Source organism: Nicotiana tabacum, chromosome 6 (genome assembly GCF_000715075.1).
Source record: "Nicotiana tabacum cultivar K326 chromosome 6, ASM71507v2, whole genome shotgun sequence".
Taxonomy (NCBI): domain Eukaryota; kingdom Viridiplantae; phylum Streptophyta; class Magnoliopsida; order Solanales; family Solanaceae; genus Nicotiana; species Nicotiana tabacum.
Window position 1 is genome coordinate 58,519,586 of NC_134085.1, and position 22,922 is coordinate 58,542,507.

General features: G+C 38.1%; 1 protein-coding gene across 1 annotated transcript; it reads left to right on the forward strand.

The window, feature by feature from the left end:
- The first annotated feature begins 22,212 nt into the window (after positions 1-22,212).
- Positions 22,213-22,686, forward strand: LOC107796672 (putative mitochondrial protein AtMg00820). The gene is made up of 2 exons (XM_016619489.2): positions 22,213-22,543; positions 22,625-22,686. Exons 1-2 carry the CDS (start codon positions 22,213-22,215, stop codon positions 22,684-22,686), a joined length of 393 nt encoding a protein of 130 aa, XP_016474975.2.
- The last annotated feature ends 236 nt before the right edge of the window (positions 22,687-22,922 follow it).

Consider the following 22,922-nt stretch of genomic DNA (forward strand, 5'->3'; position numbering starts at 1 on the left):
TCTTTTCTATCATGTTGTGTGCACATATATGGCATGAGTTAGCTAGGCTAGACTTCTTTATGCTGTTTTCCTGCTTGTGTATTTTTAATAATGCCAAAAGGAGAAAGTATAATTGAAATAGGGATCGCTTGTGTATTTTTAATAATGCCAAAAGGAGAAAGTATAATTGAAATAGGGATCTGATTAAGGGGGAAACATAAAGTCAGGGGGAACTTGTGAAGTTCCTGTTGCTTCATCGGGTTATTTTTGCTCTAAAAATATATTATCTATGTATAAGTTTGTCATCGTTAAAAAGGGGGAACTTTATGGGTTTTCAACGTCTTAGCCTTATGTTTTGATGATTTAACAAACTTACTGTCAAGAACTAGACAGGGAACCTGATACACTTGGTATACATTGCTAATCAACGGACTCCAGCTAATGTAAACTGCTGCAACTATAGAAGATAGAGAACCAACACAGGGACCTGATCCCTTGTGTTTCCCTGACTGCAGTACGAAAGTCAATTGTGCACAACTGGAAAGTGATTTTCATAGAAATAGTGCACACAGTGCAGCACAGTTCTGTAGTCACTTGTCCTTTAACCAACCAAGTGCTTACATCATTCAAGTGATATCATCAAATGTGTATTAACAAGAGCATTACAACAAAATATCACTTGAACACTTGAGAATTCACTTCAAGCATTCAAGCCTTCTAAGATTCATGCATTCAATTCTCAAGTGCATCAAGAACAAATTTTAACGCTACTACGGACCAATTCCTAAATCTAGTACTTTGTTGTCCTTAGTTGAGTTGTAACTTTGTAATTATTCTTCATTGTAATTCCTAATTTGCTTAGCTAGAAGCGTTACTTAGGAACCCCTTTGTAAAACCTTAAACCCTTTGTGTTTGTGTCGTAACTTGAGTTAGTCATGAGTTGAAGTCTTTGTAATATGTGTATTACAAAGTGGCTTGTAATAGGTGTATTACAAGTTAGTGAGGGATTAAGAGTTTAATTCCTAGATTACATAGGTTGTAATCTAAAAGTTGCTCATAGTGAAGTTGAAATCCTAACAGTGTAGGTCGTGGTTTTTTATCCCCTTGAGCAGGGATTTTTTCACGTAAAACTCCCTGTCTATTTACTTACTGTTTTATTAACATTCTCAGTGGAAACTCATAGAGGACCTGGTACTCTATAGTTTGGTGTACTCATATAAACTATCACTTATCTTCCTTCATTGCATCCGCCATTAGACACTTCCCTACCTAACTCATTTGTTAATCAGATAATAAACCCAACTCCTTCATCCATCATCTCCCTCAACCAAATACATATTCCTCCACTCAATCCTCTCTAATTAATATAACCTCTTCCTTGCAGGCTTCTGTTAAACTTATCTCATCTAACTATAAGAATTGGTATTCCCAATGGCGCTCTATACTTATTGGGTATGGGTTCACACATTTTGTGACTATTCAACCATCAACACAACAAGTTCGATCCGACTACTGGTATCATCAAGATCAGTTACTGAGAAGTTCCATTATTGCTACACTTCCAACAGAAGTTCTTCCATTTATGAATACTGTAGAGACCTTGTATGATGTTAGACCACCTTGCATACTATGTATGCACGTCCCTCTCAAAGTCAGATTCTTAGTCTAAAAGAATCCTTATCTCGGTCAACTAAGGGATCACAGTCCATGTCTTCCTACCTTCATTATGTTAAACAACTGGTCACAACTCTTAACTCTTCTGGAGCAAATTTGACTATGGATTATGTTACCTTACATGTTTTGTAGGGCCTTCCTTCTGAGTTTCGGGGTATTGCGGATTCAATTTATACTAGGGATACACCCTTTTCGTTTGATGAGTTACATGAGAAGTTATGCGATTATGAACAATATCTTCAACGTGACAGTAATGTTCTTGCTACACCCGTTAATGCTAATGTTGCTACATGCAACTATTCCAATTCCAGGAGCAACTGAAACTCCAAGTCGTCTGGCAATACCGGCTCTCAACAAAGATACTACTCTAAGCCCAAGTAATTTGTCAATATTGTGACAAACTAGGTCATGTTGTCAAATAGTGTATAAAGCTGAAGAATGCTTTTCCTTGGCTTTCCACCTTCGGTGCAACTACTTCCTCAAATTCTAGTGCAACTGGTATTCCTAAACAAGTGGCCAATGTTACCAATACAACTGCTTTCGGAGATTCAAACTGGTTGCTGGATTCCGGTGCTTCCCATCACATCACGAGTGATCTAAATAATCTATCTCTTCATTCAGATTATGTTGGTGACGATTTTATGATTGACGAAGATAACAATCTAAAAGTCACACATTCTGGTTCTTCTTGTTTACCAATGCTTACTCGCCCCTCCATCTTTCTAATGTTCTTTGTGTCCCACAAATGAAAAAGAATTTATTTTCTGTTTATTAGTTATGTAAATCAAATAATGTTTCCGTGGAATTCTCACATGTTTCTTATATTGTGGAGGATTATCTAACACGGGAGCCTCTGGTAATAGGAAAGCCTAAAGATGGAGTTTATCCATGGCCATCAACTGTATCCTCACCTTGGCCCTTTCATACTCAACTCATTTCTATTGTAGCTTGGCATAATCTTCTTGGTCATCCAGCTTCTCCTGTCTTACGTCACATTTTAGGCTCTTTGAATATTTCTAGTTCTGTTTCATCCATTTTTTTTTTGCAATTCTTGTAAGTGCAATAAAATGCACAAACTTCCTTTTGGAGTGTCTTCAATAAAATCGTCTTCTCCATTACAATATGTCTATTCTGATAATTGGGGGCCTGCACCAGTTTCTTCAATTGATGATTTTCAATATTACCTGTTATTTGTTGATCATTTTACTAAGTATGTTTGGCTTTACCCAATGAAAAGGAAATTTGAGGTCTCTAATATATTTCCTAAGTTTAAAGCTCTTGTTGAAATTTTTTTCAAGGTGCCTATTGTGTCTGTTTATTTCGATAATGTCACGATCCGGATTTTTCACCCTCGGGAGTCGTGATGGCGCCTACTCGTGGAAGCTAGGCAAGCCGAATATTATAAAATCATTACCCTTTTTATTAAACATGTTCAACAATTTAAAATAATAAGTGATTTAAACAGCGGAATAAATTAAATAACCAGAAATGTGGAAGATGAAAATTTAATAATTCAACCCAAACACTGCTACATAATTTGAAGTACAATACTACCCATAATTTGGTGTCACAAGTCACTGGCTGTCTAAGAATACAACAAATAAGGTCTGAATGAAATACATAAGTCTATCTCTGAATAAGTAAAAACAGAAAGAGAAAAGATAGGAGGAGACTCCAATGCCCGCGGACGCCTGCAGGACTACCTTGGGTCGCCTGAATGGATTGAAGATAGCACCCTCACTGCGGTCTTAACACTCCGGTATTAGTATTTGCACACAGTGCAGAGTCTAGTATCAGCACAACCAACTCCATGTGCCGGTAAGTGTCTAGCCTAACCTCGGCGAAGTAGTGACAAGGCTACGACCAGACTACCAAATAAACTTGTGCAGTTAAATCATATACATCGGAAATAAAAGTAGATAATTACAGCTAAAGTTTGGCGGGGGAAACATGCTGCGGAGAGGAACAGATAACAACAGAATAACAACAGAAAAATGTAAGGAACGCCATAAATCAATTACCAACAAAAGATAAGGAAATAAGGAAAACAAGTACACAAGTAATACCGTTGTAGGCGTGCAACCCGATCCCATTTCATATATTACCGTTGCAGGCGTACAACCCGCTCTCATTGCATATCTTACCATTGCAGGCGTGCAACCTGCTCTCATTTCACATATTACCGTTGCAGGCGTGCAACCCAGTCCCATTTCATTTATCAACATCAATCATAAAAGAATCCGGCAAGGGAACGATAGTATAACAACAATATCCCGGCAAGGGAACAATAGTGTAACAACAACATCCCGGCAAGGGAATAATAATATAATAATAACATCCCGAAAAGGGAACAATAATATTATAACAACATCCCGATAAGGGAACAATAATATCACAACAACATCCCGACAAGGGAATAATAATATAATTCTCATATAAAGTACGAATATACCACAACGGAGTCATAAAATTACAATACAAGACTCATGGGCATGCTTGACACTGATGTATAGATACTCGTCACCATGCCTATATGTTGTACTCCACAGTTAACACGTAGCAATTAAGAGTCAACTCCTAATCCCTCAAGCTAAGGTTATACCAAACACTTACCTCGATGCCACGAACACAATTCAAGCCTCAACTATCGCTTTACCTCTTGATTCTACCACCAATTCGCTCGTATCTAGCCGCAAGTTACTTAACTCTATCAATAAATGATAAATGAATCAATTCCAATGCATGAAAATAGGTTTTCTAAAGTTTTTCCCAAAAAGTCAAAAATCGCCCCGGGACTACATGGTTAAAACCCAAGGTTCGAACCAAAACCCGATTACCCATTCCCCCACAAACCCAAATGTATAATTTGTTTTGAAATCGGACCTCAAATCGAGATCTAAATCCCCAAAATTTGAAAAACCTAGGTTCTACCCAAAACACCCAATCTTCCCCCATGAAAACCTTTGATTTGAGTTGAAATCATAAGAAAAGATGTTAAATACTGAAGAAAACGAGTTAAAAATGACTTACAATTGATTTGGAGGAGTACTTGTCCTTGAAAAATCGTCCAAGAGTGTTTTGGTTTTGAAAGAGTTTGAAAAATGAGAGATTTTCGGCTAAGTTATAATTTGCACAGGTGCAGATATCGCATTTGAGAAGATAGGTTCGCAAATGCGAACTCGCAAATGTGGCCCAGGATTCGCAAATGCGAAGGTAGGCCAAATCCTGCTGTCTTCGCAATTGCGAACAATTGTTTGCATTTGCAGTCCCTGTTGAAGTCGCATTTGCGACATAAGCCTCGCAAATGCGAGGGTTCCCGCCCCAGCCCATCATCGCAATTGTGATGGGTCTCTCGCAAATGTGAGCTCGCAATTGCGAGCCAGGCTTCGCAATTGCAAAGCCTGCAGACCTGTAACACACAACAGTTGAAAATCTGAAACTTCCTAAGTTCAAAACACTTCGTGGCCTATCCAAAACTCACCCGAGCCATCGGGGTTTCAAACCAAACATGCACACTAACCCAAAAACATCATACGAACTTGCGCGTGCAATCAAATCATTAAAATAACATGTAAAACTATGAATTAAACCTCAAAACTCATCATTTTCATCAAGAACACTTAAAGTTCATAACTCTTCAAGCGGAGGTCCAAAACACGTCAAATAAAATCCATTTTCACCAAATTTCACAGTTATCATTTAAATACTTTAATAAGTTTGTACCGGGCTCCAGAACCAAAATACGGGCTCGATACCAATAGTTTCAAATATTAATTCTTTTCTTTATTTAATAAATAATTCAGCAAAACAATTTCTTTCAAAAGTTGATTTCTATGGCTTGGGACCTTGAAATTCAATTCCGGGCATACGCCCAAGTCTCATATTTTACTGCGGACCTCCCGGGATTGTCGAAACACAGATCCGGGTCCGTTTTCTCAAAATATTGACCAATGTCAACCATAATCAAATTTTAACTCTAGAAATTTCTATTTCTCATATTTTCACACAAAAGCTTTTTGGATATACGTCCGGACCATGCATGCAATTCAAGGTGAGGTAAAAAGGAGGTTTTATGGCCTTGAAACACTGAATTTGTTTCTAAAACAAGTGATGACCTTTCGGGTCATCACATCCTCCACCTCTAAAACAACCGTTCATTCTTGAACGAACATAAGAAGGAAGTACCTGAGTCGGGGAAAAGATGGGGATAACGGCTCCGCATATCGGACTCAGACTCCCAGGTCGATACCTCAGCAAGCTGACCTCTCCAATAAACATGAACAAAAGGGAAACTCTTCGATCTCACTGATGAACCTGCCGGTCTAGAATAACTACTGGCTCCTCCTCATAGGACAAGTCCTTGTCCAACTGGACAGTGCTGAAATCTAACACATGGGGTGGATCGCCGTGATACTTTTGAATCATGGACACATGAAACACTGGATGCACAACTGATAAACTCGGCGACAACGCAAGTCTTTAAGCCACCTTTCCCACTCGATCAAGAATCTCAAACGGGCCAATGAATCTAGGGCTAATCTTTCCCCTCTTCCCAAATCTTATCACACCCTTCATAGGCAACACCCGCTCACCGACCATGAATGCCAAATCACGAATCTTACGTTCGGCATAACTCTTTTGCCTGGACTGAGCTGTACGAAGCCTATCCTGAATGATCCTAACCTTGTCCAAGGCATCCTATACTAGATCCATACCCAACAATCGAGCCTCTCCCGGCTCAAACCATCCAACTAGCAACCGACAGTACCTACCATATAAAGTCTCATAAGGAGCCATCTGGATGCTCGACTGGTAGCTGTTATTGTAGGCAAACTCTGCTAAAGGCAAAAACTGATCCCACAAGCCTCCAAAGTCAATGACACAAGCTCGGAGCATATCCTCCAAAATTTGAATAGTCCGCTCGGACTACCCGTTCGTTTGAGGATGAAACACTGTGCTTAACTCAACCCATGTGCCCAACTTTTGCTGAACCGCTCTCTAGAAATGTGAGGTAAACTGTGTACCTCGGTCCGAAATGATTGACACGGGCACACCATGAAGACGAACAATCTCCCGGATATAGATCTCAGCTAACCACTCGGAAGAATAAGAGACTGCCACCGGAATGAAATGTGATGACTTGGTCAGCCTATCAACAATAACCTACACTGCATCGAACTTCCTCTGAGTCTGTGGGAGTCCAATAACGAAGTCCATAGTGATACACTCCCACTTTTACTCAGGAATCTCAATGTTCTGGAACAAACCACCAGGCTTCTGATGCTCGTACTTAACCTGCTGACAATTGAAACACCGAGCCACACATGCAACAATGTCCTTCTTCATTCTCCCCCACCAATAATGCAGCCGCAAATCCTGATACATCTTAGTGGTGCCCGGATGAATAGGGTACCAGTAACTGTGGGCCTCCTCTAAAATCAACTCCCGAAGCCCATCCACATTAGGCACATAAACTTGACCCTGCAGTCTCAAAACTCCATCATCTCCTAATGTAACCTGCTTGGCACCTCCGTGCTGCACCGTGTCTCTAAGGACACATAAATGAGGATCATCGTACTGCCAATCTCGGATACGCTCCAGTAAAGAAGAACGAGCGACTGTGCAAGCTAGCACACGGCTGGGCTCAGAAACATCCAACCTCACGAACTGATTGGCCAAAGCCTGAACATCCAAAGCAAGCGGTCTCTCACTAGCCGGAATATAAGCAAGACTGCCCATACTGGCTGACTTCCTACTCAAAGCATTGGCCACCACATTGGACTTTCCCGGATGATATAAGATGGTGATATCATAGTCCTTCAATAGCTCCAACCACCTCCCCTGCCTCAAGTTTAGCTCCTTCTGCTTGAACAAGTATTGCAAACTCTTGTGATCCGTGAACAACTTACATGCCACGCCATACAGATAATGCTTCCAAATCTTTAATGCGTGAACAATGGCTACTAACTCCAAATCATGGACCAAATAGTTCTTCTCATGAATCTTCAACTGACGCGAAGCATATGCAATAACATTACCATCATGCATCAACACAACACCAAGTCCAATACGAGATGCATCACAATAAACTATATATGGCCTGGAACCTCTGGGCAAAACCAATACTGGCACCACAGTCAAAGCTGTCTTGAGCTTCTTAAAGCTCGCCTCACACTTGTCCGACCACCTGAACTGGGCACCCTTTTGGGTCAACCTGGTCATTGGGGCTGCAATAGATGAGAACCCCTCCACAAATCGACGGAAATAGCCTGCCAATCCCAAGAAACTCCGGATCTCTGTAGCTGATGCTGGTCTAGGCCAGTTCTTGACTGCCTCTATCTTCTTTGAATCTACTCGAATACCCTCTGCTGATACAACATGACCCAAGAATGCAACTGAACTCAACCAGAACTCATACTTCGAAAACATAGCATACAACTGACTATCTCTCAAAGTCTGGACGACCACTCTCAGATGCTGCTCATGCTCCTCCATGCTGCGGGAATAGATCAAAATATCATCAATGAAGACTATCACGAACGAATCCAAGTAAGGCCTGAACACTCGGTTCATCAAATCCATAAAAGCTGCTAGGGCATTTGTTAACCCAAATGACATCATAAAGAACTCATAATGCCCGTACCAAGTGCGAAAAGCTATCTTAGGGACATCGGATGCCCTAATCCTCAACTGATGGTAGCCAGATCTCAAGTCAATCTTCGAAAATATCTTGGCACCCTGAAGCTGATCAAACAAATCATCAATCCTCGGCAATGGATACTTATTCTTGATTGTAACCTTGTTCAACTGCCGATAATCTATACACATTCGCATCGATCCATCCTTCTTCTTAACAAACAATACCGGGCGCCCTAAGACGAGACACAAGTTCTAATGAAGCCCTTCTCAAGCAAGTCTTGCAACTGCTCCTTCAATTCTTTCAACTCAGGAGGGGCCATACGATACGCCGGAATAGAAATGGGCTGAGTGCCCGGAGCTAAACCAATGCAGAAGTTAATATCCCTGTGGGTGGCATACCCGACAGGTCTGAAGGAAATACTTTAGGAAACTCACAAACAATAGGTACAAAAGCAATGGAACATCGGCACTAAAATCACGAACATATGCCAAATATGCCAAATACCCCTTCTCGACCATACGCCGAGCCTTCATGTATGAAATAACACTACGGGTAGAATGATCAGTAGTCCCTCTCTACTCTAAATGAGGTAAACCTGGCAAGGCTAATGTCACAGTCTTGGCATGACAGTCCAAGATCGCGTGGTAAGGTGATGACCAGTCTATCCCCAATATGACATCAAAATCAACCATGTCCAGAATTAAAAAATCTACACGAGTTTCAAGACCCCCAATCACAGCTATTCACGAACGTTGAACACGATCTACCACAATAGAATAACCCACCGGTGTAGACAAATATATATGAGCACTCAAAGAATCACTAGGCATGATCAGATACGGTGCAAAATAAGATGACACATAGGAGTACGTAGATCCTGGATCAAATAAAACTGATACATCTCTACTACAAACTAAAACAATACCTGTGATAACTGTATTAGAAGCCTCAGTCTTAGGTCTGGCTGGAACAACATAACATCGAGGCTGGGCCCCACCACTCTGAACTACATTTCTGGGACGACCTGTTGTTGGCTAGCCTCCACCTCTAGCGGCCTGAGCTCCACCTCTAATACCTCTACCTCCACCTCTAGCACCTCTACCCCCACCTCTAGCTGGCTGGGCAGGCGATGGAACACTTGGTGCCTAAAATATGGCACGGGAACCCTGGTGCTGAGAACTACTCGGTGCTCGAGGGAAATATCTAGCAATGTGCCTCGTGTCGCCACAAGTAAAACAAGCCCTCGACTACTGGGGCTGACGACCCTAAAAACTTTGAAGTAGCGGTGCACTGATAGGAGTTGGTGGTGCATTATAGGACTACTAATCAGAATACTACATATGAGGACCACGACCACCTGAAGCACCGTGAGAAACCTGAAGTGCTGACTGAAAAGGACTAGGAGGATGGCCTCTACCATACAAATCCCTGCCTTTAGACGAGGCACCACTGAATATGCCTGATTGACGAGGCCTCTTGTCAGACCCCTGACCACCTCCCTGCGATAGAACTATCTCAACTCTCCTAGCCACATTGGCCGCCTCCTGGAAAGAAATCTCACTCCCCATCTCCTTAGCCATCTGAAGTCGAATAGGCTGAATGAGTCCCTTGATGAACCTCCTCACTCTGTCTCTCTCAGTGGGGAGTATAAATAGAGCATGACGGGCCAAATCAATAAACCTGGTCTCGTACTAAGTAACCGTCATAGAACCTTACTGGAGACACTCAAACTGCCTCCGATAGATCTCTCTCTGAGTGACGAAAAGAAACTTCTCCAATAACAGCTAAGAAAACTGATCCTAAGTCAAAGCTGGTGACCCAACTGGTCTGGCCAAACAATAATCCCTCTACCAAGTCTCGACGGATCCAGATAAGCGAAAAGTAGCAAAGTCGACCCCACTGGTCTCTACTATCCCCATGTTCCTGAGAACCTCATGATAGTTGTCCAAATAATCCTAGGGATCCTCCAAAGATGCACCGCTAAAAGTGGTAGTGAAGAGCTTGGTGAACCTGTCCAATCTCCACAAGGCATTGGCAGACATAGCTGCTCCATCACCGGTCTGAGCTACCACACCCGACTGAATTGTTCCAACTAGCTGAGCTACTGGAGTTTGAAACCGGGGAGCCATCTGCTCCGGAGTGTGAGTAGCAGGAGTCTGGGCTTCTCCTCCAACCTGAGAGACGGCTGGTGCTACATGAAGTAAGCCTGCCCGGGTGATACTCTCCATAAGGCCCACTAGACGGACCATAGCATCTTGGAGTACTGGGGTAGTAATGAACCCCTTTAGGACCTGAGCTGGGCCCATCGGAACTGCCTAGGCCGGAACCTCATCATCAAAATCAACCTGAGGCTTTGCCGCTGGTGCTATTACTCTGGGTTGAGCTCTGCCCCTACCTCGACCTCTAGCACATCCTCGCCCTCTTCCCCTCGTGGGAGCTGTTGCTGGGGGCTCGGGCTGCTGATCAGCGGATGAGGAAGCACGTGTTCTCGCCATCTAGGAAAGAACAAAGTAGGAATTCAATTAGCATTGAGAAACCAAACCGCACGATAGGAAAGAATAGATGTGAAGTTTTTCCTAACTTTGTAGCCTCTAGGGATAAATACAGACGTCTCCGTACCGATCCCTTAGACTCTACTAAGCTTGTCTGTGAATTGTGAGACCTATGTAACCTAGAGCTCTGATACCAACTTGTCACGACCTGGATTTCCCACCCTCGGGAGTCGTGATGGTGCCTACTCGTGGAAGCTAGACAAGCTAAACATTATAAAATCATTACCCTTTTTATTAAACATGTTCAACAATTTTAAAATAATAAGTGATTTAAACATCAGAATAAATTAAATAACTAAAAATGCGGAAGTTGAAAGCTTAATAACTCAACACAAACACTGCTACATAATTTGAAGTACAATACTACCCAGAATTTGGTATCACAAGTCACGAATTATCTAAGAATACTACAAATAAGGTCTGAATGAAATACATAAGTCTATCTCTGAAAAAGTAAAAACACAAAGAGAAAAGATAGGAGGAGACTCCAAGGCCCGTGGACGCCTGCAGGACTACCTCGGTTCGCCTGAATGGACTGAAGACAACACCCTCACTGCGGTCCAAACGCTCCGGTATCAGTATCTGCACATAGTGCAAAGTGTAGTATCAGCACAACCGACCTCATGTGCTGGTAAGTGCCTAGCCTAACCTCGGCGAAGTAGTGACGAGGCTAGGACCAGATTACCAAATAAACCTGTGCAGTTAAATCATATACAGCAGAAATAAAAGCAGATAATTACAACTAAAGTTGGGCGGGGGAAACATGCTGCGGGGAGTAACAGATAAAAACAGAATAACAGTAGAAAAATATAAGGAACGCCATAAATCAATTACCAGCAAAAGATAAGGAAATAAGGAAAACAAGTACACATGTAATACCGTTGCAGGCGTGCAACCCGATCCCATTTCATATAGTACCGTTGCAGGCGTGCAACCCGCTCCCATTTCACATATTACCGTTGTAGGCGTGCAACCCGCTCCCATTTCACATATTACCGTTGCAGGCGTGTAACCCGCTCCCATTTCACATATTACTGTTGCAGGCTTGCAACCCACTCCCATTTCATATATTACCGTTGCAGGCGTGCAACCCGTTCCCATTTCATATCCTACCGTTGCAGGCGTGCAACCCACTCCCATTCACATATTACCGTTGCAGGCGTGCAACCTGCTCCCATTTCATTTATCAACACCAATCATAAAAGAATCCCAGCAAGGGGAACAATAATATAACAACAACATCTCGGCAAGGGAATAATAATGTAACAATAATATCCCGGCAAGGGAATAGTAATATAATAATAACATCCCGACAAGGGAACAATAATATCACAACAACATCCCGGCAAGGGAACAATAATATAATTCTCATATAAAGCACGAATAAACCACAATGGAGTCATAAAATTACAATACAAGACTCACGGGCATGCTTGACACTGACGTATAGATACTTGTCACCATGCTTATACGTCGTACTCCACAGTTAACACGTAGCAATTAAGACTCAACTCCTAATCCCTCAAGCTAAGGTTAGACCAAACACTTACCTCGATGCCACGAACACAATTCAAGCCTCAACTTTCGTTTTATCTCTTGATTCTACCACCAATTCGCTCGTATCTAGCCATAAGTTACTTAACTATATCAATAAATGCTAAATGAATCAATTCCAATGCATGAAAATAGGTTTTCTAAAGTTTTTCCCAAAAAGTCAAAAATCGCCCCGGGCCCACATGGTCAAAACCCGAGGTTCAAACTAAAACCCGATTACCTATTCCCCACGAATCCAAATATATAATTTGTTTTAAAATCGGACCTCAAATTGAGGTCCAAATCCCCAAAATTTGAAAAACCTAGGTTCTACCCAAAACACCCAATCTTCCGCCATGAAAACCTTTGGTTTGAGTTGAAATCATAAGAAAAGATGTTAGGAATGAAGAAAACGAGTTAGAAATGACTTATAATTGATTTGGAAGAGTACTTGTCCTTGAAAAATCGCCCAAGAGTGTTTTGGTTTTGAAAGAGTTTGAAAAATGAGAAATTTTCTGCTAAGTTATAATTTGCACAAGTGCAGATATCACATTTGAGAAGTCAAGTTCGCAAATGCGGCGCAGGCTTCGCAAATGCGAAGGTAGGCCAAATCCTGCTGTCTTCACAATTGCGAACAATTGTTCGCATTTGCGGTCCCTGTTGAAGTCACATTTGCGACATAAACCTCGCAAATGCGAGGGTTCCTGCCCCAGCCCATCATCGCAATTGCGATGGGTCTCTCGCAAATGCGAGCTCACAATTGCGAGCCAGGCTTCGCAATTACGAAGCCTGCAAACCTGCAACACACAACAATTGAAAATTTGAAACTTCCTAAGTTCAAAACACTCTGTGGCCTATCCAAAACTCACCCGAGCCCTTGGGGCTCCAAACCAAACATGCACACTAGCCCAAAAATATCATACAGACTTGCTCGTGCAATCAAATCATGAAAATAACATGTAAAACTATGAATTAAACCTCAAAACTCAACATTTTTATCAAGAATACTTAAAGTTCATAACTCTTCAACCGGAGGTCCAAATCACGTCAAATAAACTTCATTTTTCACCAAATTTCACAGTTATCATTTAAATACTTTATCAAGTTTGTACCGAGCTTCGGAACTAAAATACGACCCCGATACCAATGGTTTTAAACATTAATTCTTTTCTTTATTTCATAAATAATTCAAAAAAATAATTTCTTTCAAAAATTAATTTCTATGGCTTGGGACCTCGGAATTTATTTTCGGGCATACGCCCAAGTCTTATATTTTACTGCGGACCTCCCGGGATAGTCGGAACACAGATCCGGGTCCGTTTGCTCAAAATATTGACCAAAGTCAACCATAATCAAATTTTAACTCTAGAAATTTCTATTTCTCATATTTTCACACAAAAGCTTTCTGGATATATGTTCGGACCATGCACACAAATCGAGGTGAGGTAAAAAGAAGGTTTTAAGGCCTCGGAACACTGAATTTATTTTTAAAATAAGTACTCTCATGGTATTTCTCATTTCCTTACACCACCATATACACCGGAGCATAATGGAACAGCTGAACGTAGACATTGTCATATTGTTGAAACTGGCCTTACTTTACTCCATTTGTCCCATTTACCCCTTTTATTTTGGTCATACGCATTCCTAACAAGTGTTTATCTTATCAATAGACTTCCAACACCGTTGCTAAATCATGATTCGCCATACTTCCGTTTGTTTTGGCGAAACTCCAAATTATCATAGGCTTTGAAGTTTTGGTTGTCTTTGTTATCCTTGGTTGCGCCCACAGTCTCATAATAAACTTGAGCCTCGCTCCACTCCATGTATATTTTTGGGGTACTCTACAAATTAGAGTGCTTATATGTGTTATGATCTTCAAAAGCACATAATGTATATTTCACGCCATGTTGACTTTGTCGAGCATGAATTTCCTGATGGATTATTATATGCAGCGAAAGCAATCCCAGTATCAAAATCACATGTAATTTAGACAACTAGCATAAACGGGATTTCACGGGTTACCTCTTGAAGCGTGAACATATCTCTTCTACCACGTGAGCCTTCAGTTCCATAACTTCTCAATGGAATCTCCATCACCCGCACAATCGTGATCCTCGAACGTTCCACGGTCTTCTACTGTGTTACCCAAATAATACCCGAAAATAGCAATTTCGTGTGGGCAAAATTTCTAGGAAAACTTGGCTGAAAATTTCAGCCACCATCTACTCATCCCTCTAGGTGGAAAACCTTATGTATTTATAGCACAAGTTTTAAGGGTTAAGACCCTTTTCCAAAACCTGTTAGGTTTTCTTTTCCACCAGAAAAAGGATTCCTTTATTTCCTATTATTTAGGCACAGTAGGGACCACAAAATTTAATTAACAAGGCTTCCAATTATGGAATTAATTTGTAATTTTCGAAATTAATATCCACCATAATTAATTACGAATTATTCCACTAAAAATTCGTAATTACACTCCTTATTCAATTTCGAAATTCATCCATTAAATCTTATTTAACTCCCCATGTTAAGATTCAGATACGAATCAATTAAATTAAATTACTGACGATTTAATTTATTGATTATTTCCTTTAGACTTTCGCTTAACTTACCAGGTAGAGATAAGTATTTTATACTGATTTAATAAAATAAACTCTCTAGCCATTAAATGTACTTATACTCTTAATCTTGATATAATTATTATTAGCTGTGTATATTATTATTGTTTTGATTTATTAAAAGGCGAGATTCTTTCGTGGGTCAATATGCCTGGTAAATTGGATAATAATAATATACATTGGCGAAGTAATAGTTAGTTGATGGAATCCATGTCTCAGTTTAGAGATTGATGATATACCTTTATGAAAGCTTATAAGTTTTCATGTGTAAACCCGGCCGGTGGATTTTGTATCCGACACATGAAATAAGTTAAGCGAAAGTCTAAAGGAAATAATCAATAAATTAAATCGTCAGTAATTTAATTTAATTGATTCGTATCTGAATCTTAACATGGGGAGTTAAATAAGATTTAATGGATGAATTTCAAAATTGAATAAGGAGTGTAATTACGAATTTTTAGTGGAATAATTCGTAATTAATTATGGTGGATATTAATTTCGAAAATTACAAATTAATTCCATAATTGGAAGCCTTGTTAATTAAATTCTGTGGTCCCTACTGTGCCTAAATAATAGGAAATAAAGGAATCCTTTTTCTGGTGGAAAAGAAAACCTAACAGGTTTTGGAAAAGGGTCTTAACCCTTAAAACTTGTGCTATAAATACATAAGGTTTTCCACCTAGAGGGATGAGTACATGGTGACTGAAATTTTCAGCCAAGTTTTCCTAGAAATTTCGCCCCCACGAAATTGCTATTTTCGGGTATTATTTGGGTAACACAGTAGAAGACCGTGGAACGTTCGAGGATCACGATTGTGCGGGTGATGGAGATTCCATTGAGAAGTTATGGAACTGAAGGCTCACGTGGTAGAAGAGATATGTTCACGCTTCAAGAGGTAACCCGTGAAATCCCGTTTATGCTAGTTGTCTAAATTACATGTGATTTTGATACTGGGATTGCTTTCGCTGCATATAATAATCCATCAATTGGTATCAGAGCTCACTCACATCTAATTAGATAACTAAGTTTTTCATGAAACAAGAATATGGTGTTTATGTGCATTTTTTGAATTACATATATATGTGGTTTTCTGAAAAACTGCACTGTTGTTTTGTGAATTAACTGTGCATAATTTATGGATTATTCTTATAATCATGAGATATATGTTTTCTTATTGATATTTGATTGAGATTATCTGAATTTTTTGGGGTAAACCCTAGAAAAACGCAAAACCTGTTTTTGACCGAATAACCGGAATTTTCGGAGGTCAGCGAACTTGACGGACTCCGATTGAGCTGAAATTTGGTGGGTCCATCGGAAACGCCGTGGTGAGAAAAACTCACTGCTTTTGCATTGAATCATGGTATTTTTCGGCGTTTTGAGGTCGTTTGGACTGTGTTTTGGATGTTTTTCTATTTTGTGGAAATTATTTCTTAATAATTTTAATTCTTTTTTAATTCAATGGTGTTGGGGATGACTCCTCATGGTCCCCATGATTAAATACTAGTCATATAATAGGTTTATACATTGACTATTAGCAAATAAACGTGTTGTTGTATTAAATTCAATAATAGAGGTGTAAGATTTTATTGACTAGGTCTTACAAGGTATAATTCATATTGTGTAATGATATAATTATTTTGTAAGAAAGTAAAATTCTCTATTTGATATCCTGGATGACTAATGATTGGAGCGTTTGGCATGTTTGTGCATAAAAAATTTCTCAAATTTAAGTTTATATTTTCATGCCCTACGTGATTACTAGTTTGGATTTTCGATGAAGAATTTTGTTCACTGATTGGAGGTTCTAATTAAGTGAAATATGACGGTATGTCGTATGAGTTTTATAATGTTGGTATGACTTTTAAGCTATGGTCTACCATAAAATAATTTTATGAGCTAAATATATATTCACTTGTAAATTGAGAATTTTATGAGTAATAAATAGTTACCACTGAAGTGGTTTGTTTATTTGAACTCATGAAAAATTCTTAGTAAATTTTTACATGTGAAATTATATCTATTCATGGATTGAGCATTATGATTAATAAGTAGGATCCACAAAATGGTCTATTTATTTGAGTCATTGAAATATGTTTAATATACCATGTGAAAATTATCCTTGAGAAATCTACATTAATGGTGGAGGTTCATAACTAGAAAAAGAGTATTTATCTTTGGGTACTAGTGAAACTAACTCCACCCATGAGAAGAGATATTGGGGTTTTCACTGAACGGGAGAAAATATAATATCTCAGGTTCTTATGTATTTAATAAAAGGATAATTTATTGCAAAAGAAGATATTATATATCCTAGAAATAGGAAGAAAATAATATATGCCTTCAGCTCATAGTGTAATTATAAGGAGAATGGAAATCAATATCATATTTATTTTAATTCATGAAACCACTTAAAACGGTTATTCTCCGAGTTTGGTTACAGGCTAGTGGTCATGAATTTGATGGACTCCGATTAACCTGAAACTTGGTGGGTTCATCGAAAACGATCTAGTGAAAAAAAACTCCTTGCTATGCAGTGAATCATGTTTTTTTTTGGCATTTTGAGGTCGTTTAGATGAGTTTTCAAGCAGTTTATTAAATTGAATTTGTTATAAATATGAAAAATTATTCTTTATATATCGGCTATATTTGTGTTAAATCTGAAACATGATGATTTAACTTGATATGATATATAGCAAGAATGCAAATCACATGGATTTAATCCTGACTACGCCAAAAAAAATAATTTATTCGAATTTGGTCTAGTTTTTGGCGATCATGAATTTCATGATCTCCGAATGACCTGAAATTTGGTAGGATCATTGGAAACGATCATTTAAGAAGAACTCACTGCTATGCAGTGAATTACATCGTATTTTGACGATTTTAGATCGTTTAGGTGAGTTTTTTTGGAGGTTTGACGGATTAAAATGTGATTTACATACGAAAAGTCATTCTTTCTATCATTTTATATGTCTAATCTGGAACATGATAACACATGTTGATTTGACATGAATTGGTATATGATAAAAAAAAATGTAGGTCATATTTTAAATTCTTAAAAAAAAATGCTTAAAATGATAATTTTCCAAATTTGGTCGCAATTTTTGATTGATATGAAATTTGGTAGATTTATCAGAAATAGTCTAGTCAACAATAATCACCACTATACAGTGTGAAATATTAATTTTAGTATTTTAAGACTGTTTAAATGGGTATTGAGCATTTTTTTAATATGAAAATTAATCTTCAGAGAAAAGTTCGTGGTTGTGATAAAGTGGTGATGAGAATAAACCCCTATGGTCTTCATTTTTTATTTATTTATAGTGAGATAATAAATTTATGCGTTGACATTAGGTCTTCCTCCATATCGGATAAATTTATTATGAACTCACTGGCTATAGTTACTAGTTATTGATAAACAGTATTAACTCTCCATCTGAGCTTAAAGGGTTGAATAAATTTTGTAACTACAATACAATCATGATTAAGTGGTGATAGAAATATATTTCTATGGTCTTCCACTATTAATTTCAAGTGAGTAATAAATTTATGCGTTGACTTTAGGTCTTCCTCCATATCGGATAAATTTATTGTAAGCTCACTAAGTGAAATACTAGTAATTGATATCGTGTACTTACTCTCCATCTGAGTATACATGTTGGATCAATGAAACTAGAGCTATTAAAAATGATGTTCACTTGACTTAAATTAACAGTATACTCTCCATCTGAGTTGGGTCTATTTTAATTATTGGAGTGAATAATCTGGCATTGCATATGTATGTTGCATGAGTAGTTCTTTCCCATCGAAATTGCTATTCAAGATGCATGACATATATGTGTAGTGTGTTTTAAAATTTTTGTATTAAAAAGTTATATACAATTGACTGAAAATAATAGTATGCTCTCCATCTGAGTTGGTTCTATTTATTTTTGGATTGTATAATTCTTGCATTATATAATATACTTTGCATGAATAATTCTTTTCCCATCGAAATTTATTATTCCAGATGCATGTATGTATATAAATATTGAATGCAGTCTGAATTTTACTATTCAGTGTTTTGACTTATTATGATCTATTTAATATTTTTATCTCAACTCCACAATGATTTTATGCAATTTGTCGTATTACTTGTTAAAATTTTCTTTTAGTGATAAGGCATTAATGTTAAGGATGTAATATATGTACTTTTGTTAGAAGGAATTTAATTCCGGTTTCTGGGCAAAATAAGAGATGGATATTTGTTTTATTTTTCGAATAACTCTTGAGTTATTGAGCTTAATAAACACTTTATCTCTTGTGGTACATGAATGCATGAACTTGTTATTATATATTGATGTCTCTCCTGAACAGAACAATATTAGTCTACCTCACAAGAGAATATGTTCTTCAAAATTGAGTAAAACTTATCTGTGCACTTTTATCTAAGTCATATTAATCTGGATAGGATTTCAAGTTGGTCAAGTATGGACCTTAAGGTTCATTGAAAGTAGAGGCACTACCAACTTGTGGATCCTGTTTGGAAGGAAATTTGACTAAAAGATGTTTCCCTTTAAAAGGAAATAAAACTAGTGATAAGCTAGAATGAATCTTTTCTGATTTGTATGGTTAAATGAACATACTCGTAAGAGATAGATTTTGAGTATTTTATGACGTTCATAAATGATTACTCAAAATATTAATATATTTATTTGATGCACTGTAAGTCTTAATGAATTAAGTAATTCAAGGGTTTTAAGACTTGAAATAGAGAAGCACCAAAGAAATATATTAAGTTACTACAATTTGATTGTAGTGGCGAGCATCTCTCTAAAGAGTTTTTAGTTACATATCAGAATAGGGATTACATCTCAATTGACTACACCGTAAACTCCATAATAGAGTCGTGTAGTAGAAAGAAGAAATAAGTCTCTTGTGGATATGGATAGACTAATGACGTGTTATTCAGATTTGCCTTATTTATTTTTGGAATATTTCCTGGAAACTTCAAATTACATTCTGAATTTAGTTCCTTCTAAGCTAGTACCTGGGACATCTATAGAACTGTGGACTGAATGTAAGCTTGGTCTGTGGCATGTTCAGATATAGGATTATCCCGCATATGTGCTGAAAGGGAAAGCAGATATGTAACTTGGAACTAAGGATGGATAGGTGCATGTTTATCGAATATCCAAGAAAACGAATGAAGCTTTATTTTATTGTCCTAAAGAAAATAAGGCAATTGTTAAAACAAATGCATTTTTCTAGATAAGGACTGTTTAATAAAACATGTTCCTAGAAGTAAACTATTTTTACAGGAACTGGGAAAAGAAATAACTAGATGTTCAAGAACATCAAAACCCACACGTCAGAATTGACGTTCCATTGCATTTAAGTAGTGGGAGAACGTTAATAGACATAATATGCCTTTATCGAGTGGGAGTGATGTTTGAACATTGAACACTATAGTAAGAAGTCACTAATATTTCAATGTCGTGAGGTAACGAAGGTAATATTAGTGGTACTTCGTCTTAGTGGGAGAAAGCTAAAGAAAATTATAGTTCGGTGTTCATTCTTGGGATAGTTTCGGTAACAGGATCTCTGAAGAGTTTAATACCAAACTAAATAATTACGACAAAGTACTACTGGACAAATATTGCATCAGATATAACTTGGCAAGATTCTTTAACAAAACCTTATTTGGTGAAGACTTTTAATAGTCATGTAAAAGAATGCCTGAGAAAGTTGTAGATGCATGGTTATGAGTCTAAGTGAGAGATTGTTGGGGCATATACTATTAACCATGCATTTGGATATAATATATTCTAATAATTATCATGGTTAAAAGTCTAAGTGGGAGATTGTTGGGATATATACTATTAACCATGAGTTTGGTTTAGATATAGTATTTATTATGAAATAATTGTTTATTCAGTTTTAATAAAGTTTTAAATAGATCATATAATAGTCTGTGTCCTTTGCTTATATAGTAGATGATTTAGTGTATAGAGTTTAGCTTATACACGGAAGATTAAATCATCGGTTCTTATAAGTATAAAGTTTGAGTTCACAATCTAATGATGGAATTGGACAAACCATCAGGAATGATTGTAGCACAAGATTAAATATAATTAATCATGATTATGGGAATGGTTTCATTCCAACTTCTTGTGCTAGTACATTTTGTATGTATTGAACGGACCAGGTAGAGATAAGTATTTTATTTTAAGGATGCAATATATGTACTTTTGTTAGAAGGAATTTAACTCCGGTTTCTGGGCAAAATAAGAGATGGATATTTGTTTTATTTTTCGAATAACTCTTGAGTTATTGAGCTTAATAAACACTTTATCTCTTGTGGTACATGAATGCATGAACTTGTTATTATATATTGATGTCTCTCCTGAACAGAACAATATTAGTCTACCTCATAAGAGAATATGTTCTTCAAAATTGAGTAAAACTTATCTGTGCACTTTTATCTAAGTCATATTAATCTGGATAGGATTTCAAGTTGGTCAAGTATGGACCTTAAGGTTCATTGAAAGTAGAGGCACTACCAACTTGTGGATCCTGTTTGGAAGGAAATTTGACTAAAAGATGTTTCCCTTTAAAAGGAAATAAAACTAGTGATAAGCTAGAATGAATCTTTTCTGATTTGTATGGTTAAATGAACATACTCGTAAGAGATAGATTTTGAGTATTTTATGACGTTCATAAATGATTACTCAAAATATTAATATATTTATTTAAAACTTTATTAAAACTGAATAAACATTTATTTCATAATAAATACTATATCTAAACCAAACTCATGGTTAATAGTATATATCCCAACATTTCCCTCTTCTCAATGTTCTGGTACTAATAATATTGTCACTACTGATACTATTACAGCTTGGGCTCCTCATTATTTTGTTCCGATGGCCATTGGATCTACTACATCTATTGTCTCTCCCAGAGCTGGTGCGTCTTCCGAAGATTCTCCTTCACCCTTTCCATCTTCCACAACTACAGAAGGTTGTTCAAGTATAGTCCCTCGAAGTTCTTCCTCTGCTTTGCCTTCTAGTTTAGCCATTGTATCCAATGTACAGGAACATGAACATTTGCCGATAGCCAGTGCTCCAGCAACTACCATGGCAGCAGATTCACCAACTCTGCCAGTATTCACCCATTCACAATCCATGCCTTCCTCACCCCTCCACCATCTTCTCAAAATGCCCATCCTATGGTCACTCGCTCAAAGAACAATATTCGTAAACCTCTCACTAGACTTTGCCTTGCAGCTTTTGTTGATACACCTAAATGTACCAATCTTTCTCTTCTTAAGAGTGAACCAAAGAGTGTGGCGAGTGCACTTAAGGACGCTGATTGGCATGCTGCCATGGTAGCTGAGATTAATGCTTTAAAGGCTCAAGGCACTGTGACCCTTGTTCCACGTCCCTCTGGTACGAATATTGTTGGGTCTAAATGGATTTTTCGGGTGAAACGGAATGCTGATGGAAGTCTGAACAAATACAAGGCTCATTTGGTTGCTCAGGGGTTTACTCAAAGACCAGGTATTGACTATATTTAGACCCTCTCACCTGTTGCAAAACATACTAGTATCCGGATTGTTCTCTCTCTTGCTGTTTCTCAAGGCTGGTTACTCCGGCAACTGGACGTTAATAATGCCTTCCTGCATGGCATGCACCTTAACTGAAGAAGTATACATGGCCCAACCAAAGGGGTTTGTCGATGCTAATAATCCGAATCATGTGTGCTGCACAAGTCATTATATCGTCTGCTTAATCCCATAAGTGACGTGAGAAGGGTAATGTGTACGCAGCCTACCCCTTCCCAATAAATTCTATGTTTACTCAAATTTTTTTACATAACTTGAGACGAAAGAATTATACATTTGAGAGGTGTAGACCCATAACGGGAAAGGAAAATGAA